A 12,935-nucleotide genomic window follows, 5' to 3' on the forward strand; every position below is an offset into this window, starting at 1 on the left:
AAGCCAATTGTGTTTAGTTAAATTTACAGAAACAAATTCTGGTTTGTGTACCCAATAGTATAACCTTACAGGGCCAAAATATTATACACACTACTTTTACATAAGGTGGCATGAGCCTTTAAGTTGTATCCCTGGTCTGTCCTCACAGTTTGGATAAAATGTATCTTATTTCCTTAGTGCTTAGGTGTGATAATTAGGACTTAAAGCTACGTACACACTTCCAATTATTATCGTTGGAAAACGAACGACGAACGATCCTGCACGATATCTATGAACGATCGTATAGCACCGATCCTGCACATAGAGATAACGACACGATCGTTCGTAGATATTGTACACACAATAGATACGATCGTTTGAGCGATAGAGGAACTATGTGACAGACAGGAAAGTGAACGAACGTTCGTTCATTACGCATGCTCAGATCATGGACGATCAACGAACGACCGTACACACGAACGATGTTCAACGATCGTCGTCCAATCCGATCCGCCGGTCCGGTCGTTCGTTTCCAACGACTTTCCTCGTTCGTCGGCGTCGTTGGTTACTTTTTTTACGAACGATTTTTGCCCAATCGATCGTTCGTCGTTCGTTTTGAACGATAAAAATTGGAAGTGTGTACGCACCTTAAGCCTATTAACTTCTTACACTTAGAAGACATCTGCAGGCAGCAGCCATCTGGATTATCATGCACAAAGCACACTAGTTCATTGCTGATTGAATCCACATATTACCAGTGGCAGACACAATGGCCCTGATTTAATAAAGCTCTCCAAGGCTGGAGAGAATACACTTTCACCAGTGAATCTGGTTGATCCAACAAACCTGGGATGGATCTGGTCCAGGATTCAAAACATTTGCTAGCAAATAGCAATTTACGTTGAAGAAATCCATTCCAGGTTTGCTGGATCACCCAGCTTCACTGGAGAAAGTGTTTTCTCTCAAGCCTTGGAGAGCTTTAATAAATCAGGCCCAATGACTGTGCTATCCAATATCATCTGACCTATATCACTCACAATTCAAAAGCAGGCCTAGTAAGCCAGAGTTCATTATGCTGAAGTAGCTCAGGTGCAGAGATTTGCATATTTTGCTCTAATTAAATAGATTATTAAAGCTCCCAAATTAGAATAACATCTGCCATTTGTTAAGAGCTGTTTATTACGAAATTTAGATTCATTTAGTTTTGTGTGTATGTGCCATGTAGCTTGTGGGATCATTTATTTTCTGGTTAAAAACAACTACAACCTATGTCTCTTTTAACAATACATTTAATTCTACTTTTTTAAACATCCATTAATGTCTTCCCAATAATAATAGGAATCTAAGTAAAATAAAATTGTCTTCATAAATGCACAAGTACATCTAGAAGTTCAGAGCTGCTGAACAATCAATTATCAGTGAAACTTAGGAACCTAGAGAACGTTCCATTAGGGAATGTCAGATTTACTGCTTTAAATTCCCCAGCAATAACCCCGAATGTGACTCAGGGTAGAAAAAAGATGCTGGAAGCGGTAACCCCGAGTCACACTCAGGATAGGTAAACCTATGGAAAACAATAGTAAATAAAGCGCTTACTTGATACGCAGGTGTCCTCCATTGTCCTTCACGTCTTCTTTCTACCTCCGGCCGGGGTTCTCTGCACCTGATAAGTCGCCGGGAGTTCCTGGTGAGGTGGGTGCGTGCAGACTTTCCTGGGCAGGGCAGGAAATTCAAATCTATTTGTGTTTCATTCAATACAAAATAACTGTATTGAATGCAATACAGTGGAATTATATGTGTAAAAGTGGTACATTGTTTTTCATAAACATTTATTTATTTAGTATAATATAGTAGTATGAGTATATTTTTTTTTTTTAAATATTATTTTTAATTTATATAGTTTATTATTTTGACATAATTTTGTCTTTCAAACGTTAATATACTCATACTATTATATTGTACTGTAAAGTAAATTTTTATGAAAAACAATGTAACGCTTTTAGACCACTTTTAAAAACGGACAGAAATGAACCATTCAGGAGGATAATTACAGACCCCTTAGTGTGTGTGCAAAAATATATTATGCTTTTCTCATGTGTTTTTTGTCCAGCTTTAAACAGGCAGTCATAGGCTTTTACATCGATTTTTAGGACATGACGATAGGTTAGGACATGACGATAGGTTAGATCAGCCGTCGACAACCGCATTTTGGTTGGTCTGCGGCTCTGGCTGGTGCGCCCCCCAGCACGGTCAGGAGAAGGACCCTGCTTAGGGGTGCACCAGCCAGAGCCACCGACCTGTATGGATTGCAGACTCAAGGCAGTGGGCGGGTTTTTTCTCTGGACACAATCTGCCCACTCTCCCATGGCAGGCTCAGACCTACAATGGGAGAATGGATGGGTTCTGGCATCATGACGTCACTCTTGGGGAAGCTTCTTCCCCTTTGAGCGACACATGGCTCCCCGCACATTCGCGGTTTGAGAAATGTTTTTGTTGCCATTTTTCTGTGAGGGCGACCTCTAATAAAAATTCCGTTGGTCAGTTGGTGTATCAGGGGCCCACAGGTTTCTTCCTGTTTACATCACTCCACTTTATAAAGAAATCCAAGTTCTCTTCATCTCCTATGTTTTTCGATTATCAGTTACAGCATTTCTTGTTCTCATTCTTATAAGTTTTTGCCATTCCAGATGAGTTTGGAAAGCAAATTTCGAAACACCTGTCTTCTGGAAACTTTCTGTTTAAAAAAGACTTTTCTAAGGCAAGATGACCACCTTGTGGTCTGCTGCTTTGCCTGTTTTTGCCATGGTGTCATATTTTAAGGTTAGTAAATCAATTTGTTTGTTTTGGCCAGGGGTATTCTGTCTACTTAGCTGTTTCTGTTTTAGTTTATAAGTCAAGTATGTTTATATGTGAAATATTGTTATATGTTGCACTTTTAGATGTTTTTTTAACCCTTCTGTCCAGTTCGTTCTAAACCAGTTTGGTGGTTTTTGGATCTAGTGCTGATTTGACTTGAAGGCCTCTGTGTATCTTTGTTTTATTTTTTTAACGTATTTTTGATAAAACTAAGAGGTGTTTGTTATTGTTATTATTATATTGCTATAGGATGAACTCCTGATCATATTCTTAGTGTAAAGTCATAGCACTGACACAGCAGCTAGTGAAATTTATAGGTTTTAAATCTGTGATTAAACACATATTGAAAAAAATATTGAAAAAAAATCTAAACAATGCTAAAAAAATTTAATCTCCAGTTATATGAAATGAAGTCCTGACTCAGATTGGCATTATACATAATACATACTCTTTAACATAATAGTTAGTGCTTTCCTGTTCATTCTTTTGGCGTTGCAGACTCTTTATCACAAGTTTTTATAGTACTAATGTTTTTTGTATTGTATTGTATATATGATCAGTACAGCATTTTTGCAAGTCTAGCAAGGTACGTGACATTTTAAAGCTGGCAGAACCACTATCAGACACAATGGTCTTTCTAACTGAGTTAACACTGTGTTCATTTTTTTACCTGAAAAAGTGTATTGTAATTTTTGTATATAATGTTAGCATGAGAGTAATGGTCACTAACTATTCATTGTTCAAGTGTGGTAAATTAAACTTTTAATTGTGATAAGTGTGTACTGAAAAAACCCGTGCAGTAAACACTACTGGTTGGCAAAATTGTGTGTTCCCATGACTCCTAATCCAGCTATCAGAAACCACAAGTTAGATTAAATTAACTTCACCAACTTAACCTAAAAACATTTAGATGGGTTGCAAAACTAGAATGTTTTTGTCAATAAACATTTAAGACATTGTCTTTGTAGGAAGAAGTTTGATTTGTGCCCTTGCAGGTCTGAGGAACTAAAACAAATATATTGTTTCATCTAACAAACTTTTTTTTAAAGCTTTTGCAGATATTTGGTATTAGTCCTTCTGACCATACACCCACAGATGCTGCACTACATAATTTTTGGTAGTTAGGTGGTCTGGTTTGGTCTGGTCTGTTCTGCAACAGATTTGGTGATCTAAAATAATTTAGGAACTATAGCCATATTCTGATCAGCCCTATCTTTTTGAGGGACAGTGTTGGAGATCACTCGAGGAAAACATACATTTTATTCTCTCTTTTATATTATTACGAGCACCAACCTAAACGTTTAGTGGTGAAAGAAAAGCAGGTCATTTTTTTCTCAATTCTTTGTACTTTATATATCAGTATTGACTTATTGGTGATGACAGAGTTAATGGTAATTTACTTTATATGCAATGTGCTTTAACTTCATTTTATTCCATTTCCCTAATGTGTTTTATAAACAGCTGACCTTTCAAATCTCATTTTATTTATAGATGTTTTCCACAGTGCCAGAGATGTCACAAACAAACTCCCAGCTGCATTTGTCTCGTAAAAGAAGCACTGACTCAAAGCCCCCTTCCTGCAGCGAGAGGCCTTTAACGCTTTTCCACACAACACATTTGCCAGAGAAAGGTGGGTGTATTGGCTATTTGTAACTCCCCCACACCCCAGATTTTTGGGGTTTTTGATACTATCTGGTTTCTTAAATATGTTTATCCAGTAATATTAAAACAGCACAGCAACGGGTATTTAGTGGTTTTGTCTTGTTTTGCCTTATATGTTTTATAATAGTCTGCCACAATGTTCACTTCTTTTGCTTGGATCAGCCTTTTTCAGTGTTTTAAAAATGGTGGGTCATGTGCTACTAGTGGTCTTTAGGGAGAGGGAGTGGCTTAGGCCTATGTCCATGACGATTTACCCTCTGTGGTACACTCTAGTAGCATGTATTGCGGGGACATTGTGTGCTCAGTTTGCATACAGGAGGTGTCTTCTACTATGGGTAATAGTAGACGGCTTGTAGCTTTTTGTTTTGTTTTTATCATAGTTGGAACTAGAAAACAATTTACATAAGGCCAGTCTTCAGGATTGGTTTATGAAGATATTTATTAAGCTAACTGCTATGGCCAAAAAAATTTTTTTATTTCTTTAAAGCCGGTGATCTGTGGCAAGGTGTATTTGATGTGCAAATTGTAACTATAATTCCAAAGTTGCACTATGGGCAAGACCTCATCCCTTCCATCTACATCTCACACTGTGTAACTAAGAGAGCTAGACACATGGGAAAGGGGTAGGTAAGTAGAGGACTGGTTTAGGTTTAGTCTACACTGACTGTTTTTAAACTCTTATTAACGCCCATACCACTTTTGAATGAGTTTATGCGAGTTTATACACGCAAACCTAAAAATGACTGTATTGCTTTTATGGGGGTTTGTAAGAGTTTTTAGGCTTTTAAAGCAGGTATTTAAAACTCTTATAAACTCATGTAAACCCTTTCATTTGTTTTTAATTGCTTTAAAACACTTGTAAATGCTTGTAATGCTCCAAGTGATTTCAATGGAAAAGTTTATGGGAGTTTACAACCAGTTTAAAAAAAAATTAAAATGCAGCAAGTAGAGTCCTCCTAAATGCTCAGAAATGTGCCCCTTAGAAACTCTCTGGTGTGACTAGCCTATTGGAATTTATAGTAATGTCAGACATGGGCTTTTAAACGCTCAAGATAAATGCTGAAGAAAAAGTCCTTGTAAACTAAGCCTTACAGTTGGTTCACAATCTTAACACATCCTAAAGCATCAAATTTCTTTTACAAAAACATTCCAAACTGTATTATTCATTAGTTACATTATTTCTGTATGCAGTCACAACTAAATTTATTCCACTTCCACTGCAGCTATTTGTTTTCTCTAGATCTCACGTACATCCCATCTGAGTTAAATTGTACTATATATTCATAGAGAGAGCCAGGATTTGCCACCCAAAAGGGTACAGAGGGGCTCCTGGGCCCTGCAACTGGCTCTTTTTGGATTGTGGGTAAAAGTGGGGTATTTGGATAAATCTCAAACAAAATAATAAACAAAGAAAAAAAAAGAAGAATAAACAATCTTCATGCATAAAAACTCAAAAAAGTTGTAATGAAATTGTCCTTATGTTTGACTGTGATAGCTACTTAGCCAACAAATTCATCACTGTAAATAGTAATTACTATATATTCTTGCATATAAACCGATACATACAATCATGGCCAGAAATATTGACACCCTTGCATTTATGTTAGAAAATGCACCACTGCAGAGAAAGAGAAACCTGAGACACTCCACACAAATTGTCAAAAATGGCCTGAACAAAATTATTTCCACTCACTTAATACTTCATAGCACACCCTTTAGAAGAAATAACTGGTGTTATTTCGCTTTCTGTAACAATCAATGTCTTTCACATATCTACTGAAATTTTGGACCATTCTTACCTTGCCGGCTGCTCAAGGACTCCTAGATTTAAAGAGTTCCTTCACTCAACTGCTCTTTTTAGGTCTCTCCACAGGTGCTGTATGGGATTTAGATCTGAACTCATTGCTGGCCACATCAGAATTGTTCAACGCTTTGTCTTAAACCATTTTTGGGTGCTCTTTGAAGTATGCTTTGGGTCATTGTCCTGCTGTAAGACCCATGGCCTCTGGCTGAGACCCATCTTTTGACACTGGGTCTTACATTGCCCCCAGAATTCTTTGGTAGTCCTCAGGTTTTATAATAACATGCAGTCAGGACAACCAGTGCCTAAAGCAGCAAAGCAACCCCAAAACATCAGTGAACATCCTCCATGTTTGACTGTAGGAAATGTTTTCTTTTCTTTGACTGTATACAGTCGAATGATGTCGAATTATGTGCACTACAGAAAGGCTGCATTTGTGTCTTATCTTTCTAAAGGACATTCTCCCAGAAGAATTGTGGCTTCCACAGGTGTGCAAACTCCAGTTTGGCTTGGTTATGTTTCTGTGTCAGCAGTGGGGTTCTCCTGGCTTTTTCTGCCACAGCGTCTCTTTTCTTTCAGATGTTGACGGATAGTGCGAACTGATATTCTTGTACTTGGCTTTGTGCCTACAGGTCAGCTTGAATTTGTTTAGAATTAAATCAATGCTCTTTATTCACCATTCAAACAATTCTTCATTGTAACATATCATCAATCTTTCTCTTTCGTCCATATCCAGAAAGATTAGCTACAGTGCCATGGGCTGTAAACTACTTTACAATGTTGCAAACAGTGGACACAGGAACATTATTATTTCTGGACATGTACTTGTAGCTTTGGGATTGTCCATGCTTTTCTATAATTTTTGTTCTCAAATCCTCAGACAATTATTGCTATTCTTTCTTTTCTCCCATTCACAGTGTTTTACACACAGACAACCAAAAACTAGTTTGAATCAACATTTCCCAATTGTATCAAGCGATGCCAATAATTTTGTCCATGATTGTATATACAGTATGTCTATATATATATATATATATATATATATATATATATATATATATTCTGTGAAGTTTAAATCTAAGATAGAAAGAACTTGTAAATCCCACCCCCCCTCCCCCCCACAGCAATATTTCTTTTCCCCAACTGCACCATTAATCTCATCTAAAGTACTAATTGCACCCTCCAGCATACAGCACAACGGACCCCCATGGTGGTGGTCACCCAAATGCAGACAAATAACCCTAAGTGTATTATGCACTGCTCTGCATATGGGTGACAATGGGACAGAATGGCAGGATTATTGGGGGGTTTCAGGAGACCTAAGCCTACGATTTTATGCACATTGTAATTGACTCTTTAAAATACTGGATTCTGCCATTGCCCAAAAATATATATGTAATGCCTGTTTCAGGTAATTCTCTTATGTTCAACATGTCTGTGTAGATATCTAAGGAACAGCGTTCTTTTTCAGCATAATTTGTATTTATTCTTACATAAAGTGTTAACCGTTACAACTTTGTAACATATTCTGAGAGATGGTATGAAAACCAAGGCCTTTTCTGAACATATGGCATTGTTATACATTTTTTATTTTTTTTTTTATGGAGGAGGTGGAAAGATTTATAAAAAATGTTTTGTTGTATGCCTATTTTGGCAATTTCTTGGCTCTTGGTGAAAACTTGAATTAATCAAAACTTCTTTTAATACATCGCACATTCTGCAGCCTGGATTTCATAAAGCTTTAATTTCATTGCCCTCGAATGGTTTCTTCACATCTTGCAGTGGCTGGCTCATATTTTAGCAGACCTTGTCTGTATGCAGTCTTTGTTCTGGCAGATTCCACACACTTAAACCCAGATTAACATTACAAAGTCCTAAATTAGTGTATTTCAATTCACCTTGTCACCTTGATGAAAGCTAATTATTATGGTTAACAAAATAAATTTTTCCTTTATTTTTTTTCTAGGACATTCCACCATTTTGTTTTACTTTTCTCTTCTTAATTTCTGTATGCAGAAACTTATAACATATGCTTTGTTGGCCCAAAAAATGTTTTTCTACAAATACACAAAAAGGCAAATTAACATCTTTTTTAACCACCTGGGCGTTACACTGATGTCTAGATTTCTGTTCCAAAAGCGTTACACTGTTTTTCATGAAATTTTGTTTTTTAAATTGTAGACCTGTAACTTACAGAAATATGTCCGAACAGGGTTCTAGTAGATATCATGAATTTAAAAAATGTTTGAAACACACAATCATGTAAAAAAAAAAAAATACTTTTAATAAAATTAAATAAAAGACACAAAAATCAGCTTAAACAAGAATACATAAATAAATGAAAAATACTGAAAATGCGATAATTCAGTATACTGTATAGTAATATATTTTTCTAAAACACCTCCCTAGTGTCCGTCACATACCTATAGACAAAACCACATAAATATATTTTCTAATATTTTGTATTGGATTGGATACAGGACTTTGTATTCAATCCAATACAAAATGTGAACAAAATTCAAACTCTCATTTTGTATTGGATTGAATACAAACTCCTGTATCCAATCCAATACACAATGAGAGTTTGAATTTACCAATTACATACTTTGTATTTATTTTGAATTATTTTGTATTGGATTGGATACAGGAGTTTGTATTCAATCCAATACAAAATGTGTTTGAATGACTTTCAATTTGAATTTCCCGCACACGCGCCGACGTCATCGTACGCGCGCCGACGTACACGCTAAGGAGGGAGAAGAAGCCGGCCGGCTTCTTCTTCCCGGAGAGGGCACCCGACGCTGGAGGATGACGCTGGGGATCGAGGCTGGAGGACGACGCTGGATCGCAGTGGGACCAGGTAAGTGATCGATAAACCCGAACTTTTCTCACTGTATTTTCATACCGTGAGAAAAGTTCGGGGTTATCGATAAGTGTAATTATTTTAACCCCGAACCAAGGTCGGGGTTATCGCTCAGGTGGTTAAAGTCCATAAGTCCTCATGATGTCATGTGACACCGAATTCTCGGACAGTTAAATCAATATTCCTTTGAAGTGTGTATATATAAACTACTGATGTCATTGTAAGAAACCTAATCTGGGGGATTGAAATAGGAATAATTAAGGCTTCACTGAAAAAAAATATGTTATTCTGTGTCTCAAACATTTAAAAAAAATCTTAACCAAAAATACACAATGAGTTCCAATACTAATAATTATTGTACTAAAAAGTTTCAAAATAAAAATAAACCTAAATCACGCACTGCTGGGTAGTGTCACACACACATATATCATATGTATTATTCCTAGATACAGTAAATCAAGATATACTGCCAACCAGTCCAACCAGGAAAACTTGCTAATGTCCCACAGAATTGCAAAATGACCTTGTGTATCACAGGTGTGCACCTGTTCACTGATTTAGTGGTAATAACTTTTCCTGATGAACATGTAAGCATTTAATGATTTAAACATGTTTAATTGTTGATAAAAAAAAAAAAAGCAGTGGCTGCTTTCATTGAAATAAGTATAAAGCTAGTAATATGGTATAACACAGTATGCATTATGTGTAGGTGTCATATATAACATAACTAATGTAAATATCTGATTCGAAGATGAAAGCAAATAAAAATCATAGTAGGATGTATATGGAATGTCCAGTGGAAAAGTATTGGTTCTGTGCTGTACCTAATGTAAGGGAATTTGATTATGTAGGGGTTGGATAAACTAGTCATAGTATACGGGTCATACAAAGTAATTTCCATATTATATTAATCTTATAATGTAGGGTTTGGAACTTACTTGTCCCAAGGGTTTTGGCCCAGTTTTTTTAGATATTGCAGTCAGAGAGAGAAAAAAAGGTTTTTCCTATTCCAAGCCAGTAATTCTCGATAGGGGGGAGCCTAAGGTCTGATATAAAATACTGTTAGATTAGTGAAGGGTTTGATTTCAAAATTAGGATTACAGTTTTGTAAATTTGTACATTTAGGTATGAATGAATATTAAAAGTAATCAGTTGAATATCTCTATATTAGGCTATTAAAAAGCAATGTAGGTATAAAGTAGAAAGAGTAGAAAGCTAATGAAAAAGAGCATCTACTAACCTCCTACTGTATAGTTAAGTTTAAATTCTTGACAGCCCCATATATGCTAAATGCATATAAAGCATAGATAAATGGAGAGAAAAGCTGTTTTTTTTTTGGCAATTCAATAGTGTAGTCAGTGAATCATATTCAACTTCATATAAAACCCATTTTTTCAATAATAACATGAAGAAACAAATTATACAATGGTCTCTCCCCAATAAGCTAGCAATGTGGTATGAGACCAGTCGACTAGACATGAAAATCCCTGGTTTCTCCAGTAATAGCTGTAGGCGGTAGAATAGAGGTAACGTCTCGTAACTTGACGTATTTCGCCAAACGGCTACCTCAGGGGATCTGTGAGCCGCATTACTTGGCTGTACATAAAAGTATCATGCAAAAATATTATGCATAAGATATTGCAAAATAGATGGTCTGGTGTCATAAATATGACTGAAAAAGTAAAAATCTGATGATTATAAACTTAATTCGTCATAGCCAAAGTATGAAATTAATTTGTACCGTAATCATTTTAGTTGTTACTTTTTTACACAAAAATTTGGTGGTATAATATTGTAAATACCCGTATTGATTGCTACTGTACCATCCCATGATTTGAATGAACATGGTATAAATTTCTTTATAGTCAAATGATTGACAGCATAAAAAGAATGTTTTTTGATTCTTAGGGTATTTAATATCTAAATTGTACAATATGTTAATATGCTACCAAGAATAAAAAACTTCGTACTCACTTTTTAGAAGGCTGGAAAGATAATTAATGCAGAGATTTTCAGGTCAGTAAAAAGGAGGCATAAATTCTTAAGTTTATGCTAAAATGATGAGAAAAGTGTATGATTGGTTATAAAGAGTCATTTTTTTTATTTATTGAAATGGAATACTGCAAGAGTCTAAATGTGTAGTACAAATTCCATTATATTCAGGTGTTAAGAGTCTAATTGTTACTTGTAATATAAAGTCTGATTATGATGAAAAGGCAGAGTCTTATTAAAGAGATAAGTTATGGTAAGGTATCGCACAAAAGAAAATTGAATGAGGCATACCTCATTGAGAAAGCAGGACGAGTTGATTAGGCACAGGAAGTTGCATATTTGGTCTCTTGGATGAGAACTGGGGGACTGAATAGCCCGCCCTTATAAGGTGAATCATTTGGCGTCTGGAAATATGTACTGCGCATGTGCGGGGAAATTGAACGTGTGCAGTCAGTAAATTGAATATACTTTCACCCGAACCTGCCCATGGTAGAGTGGGGCAGTGCATAGGCAAATGGTGGGCGATTCTCGGACTGTAGATTGGATGGAGGGGAACATAGTTGTACTGGGGTGGAGGGAAGAACGGGGGTGTGTTGAGTGAATGGCACTACTTGAGTTTGTGATCTGACTATAGGGTGTGTAGAAAAAAACACTGTATTCGTAGGAGCAGGAAAAGAGTGGAATATGTTGAATAAATGGTGCTTGCAGAGAAGCAGGGGGCATGGAGAGTAATGATGGTAGGAAGGATGCCATAAGACATAGAAAGTACAGATGGCTAGATGTCAGAAGGGCAGCAGTATGAGGTTGTAATATTGAACGATGATTCAAGGTGGGCTGATTGAGTGGACAAATAGGGTTATAAAGATAATTAGCATAATAGGGTATGCGCGTTATGTCAGGATAATGAAAATAGAGAAATAAGAAATAAATCAAACATTTTGTGCATTCAAGAGACACAATTTAAAACTAATAATTTGCCTTATTTTTTTCATAGGGATTTCCCTCATGTTTTTAACTCAACATCCATAAAAAAGAAAAAAGGAGTAACAATAGCAATAAGCTCCAACATAGCTTTTTCCCCTATAAAAATGGAAATAGATCCAGAGGGACGTTAAATAATTCTGGTGGCTAAACTTAATAATATTACTAGAACACTAGTAACTTTATATGCTCCGAATGTATATTCATTAAAATTCCTGAACAAAGTGATTGGAAGTGAGGGATCATAAAATGTGGAGATTTCAACTGTATTCCTAACGCCTCATTAGATTCTTCCAACATTAAGAAATATACAAGACCAACATTGACTCCATTCTTGCGAAAAGAGGAACTTTTTGATGTTTGGCAATGTCTTCACTCATCTGAGAAAGACTTTACTTTTTTTTCGGCTCCGCATCAGTCCTATTTACGTATTGATTTGTTTTTGGTTGACAAATTGACTTTACAGCAAGTGACATCTTCTTCTATCCATAATATAACATGGTCCGACCATGCGCCTGTGACTTTTCACATTCATGGAAATATCAGGAGATTTAGCTCCTATCTTTGGAGGAATAACACAACGTTGTTTGCGCATACTACTACAAAATGTGTGATTTTGGACAAACTGAAAGAATTTTTTAAGTTTAATGAATTACCGGGAGTTGATCCCTCTATTTTATGGTGTGCCCATAAGGCTTATGCTAGAGGAGTTTTGATCCAACTTTCAGCGGTTGAGAGTAAAAAGAGAAAGCAACATTGAAGTGATTTACTAAAGAAAATTGGGGCGTTAGAGAGTATTCA

General features: G+C 36.1%; 1 protein-coding gene across 3 annotated transcripts in view; it reads left to right on the forward strand.

The window, feature by feature from the left end:
* The window catches only part of ARHGAP26 (Rho GTPase activating protein 26), a 405,537-nt gene that overhangs the window by 291,605 nt on the left and 100,997 nt on the right, over positions 1-12,935 (forward strand). For all 3 annotated transcript variants that reach the window (XR_011919418.1, XM_072400904.1, XM_072400903.1), the window contains one exon: positions 4,327-4,465. Coding sequence is in view for 2 of the 3 variants with exons in the window: in XM_072400904.1 (XP_072257005.1) it covers positions 4,327-4,465 (139 nt within the window). In the remaining variant the exon portion in view is untranslated. The remainder of the gene's footprint in view (positions 1-4,326; positions 4,466-12,935) is intronic.

This window comes from Pyxicephalus adspersus, chromosome 2, assembly GCF_032062135.1.
Source record: "Pyxicephalus adspersus chromosome 2, UCB_Pads_2.0, whole genome shotgun sequence".
NCBI classification, from domain to species: domain Eukaryota; kingdom Metazoa; phylum Chordata; class Amphibia; order Anura; family Pyxicephalidae; genus Pyxicephalus; species Pyxicephalus adspersus.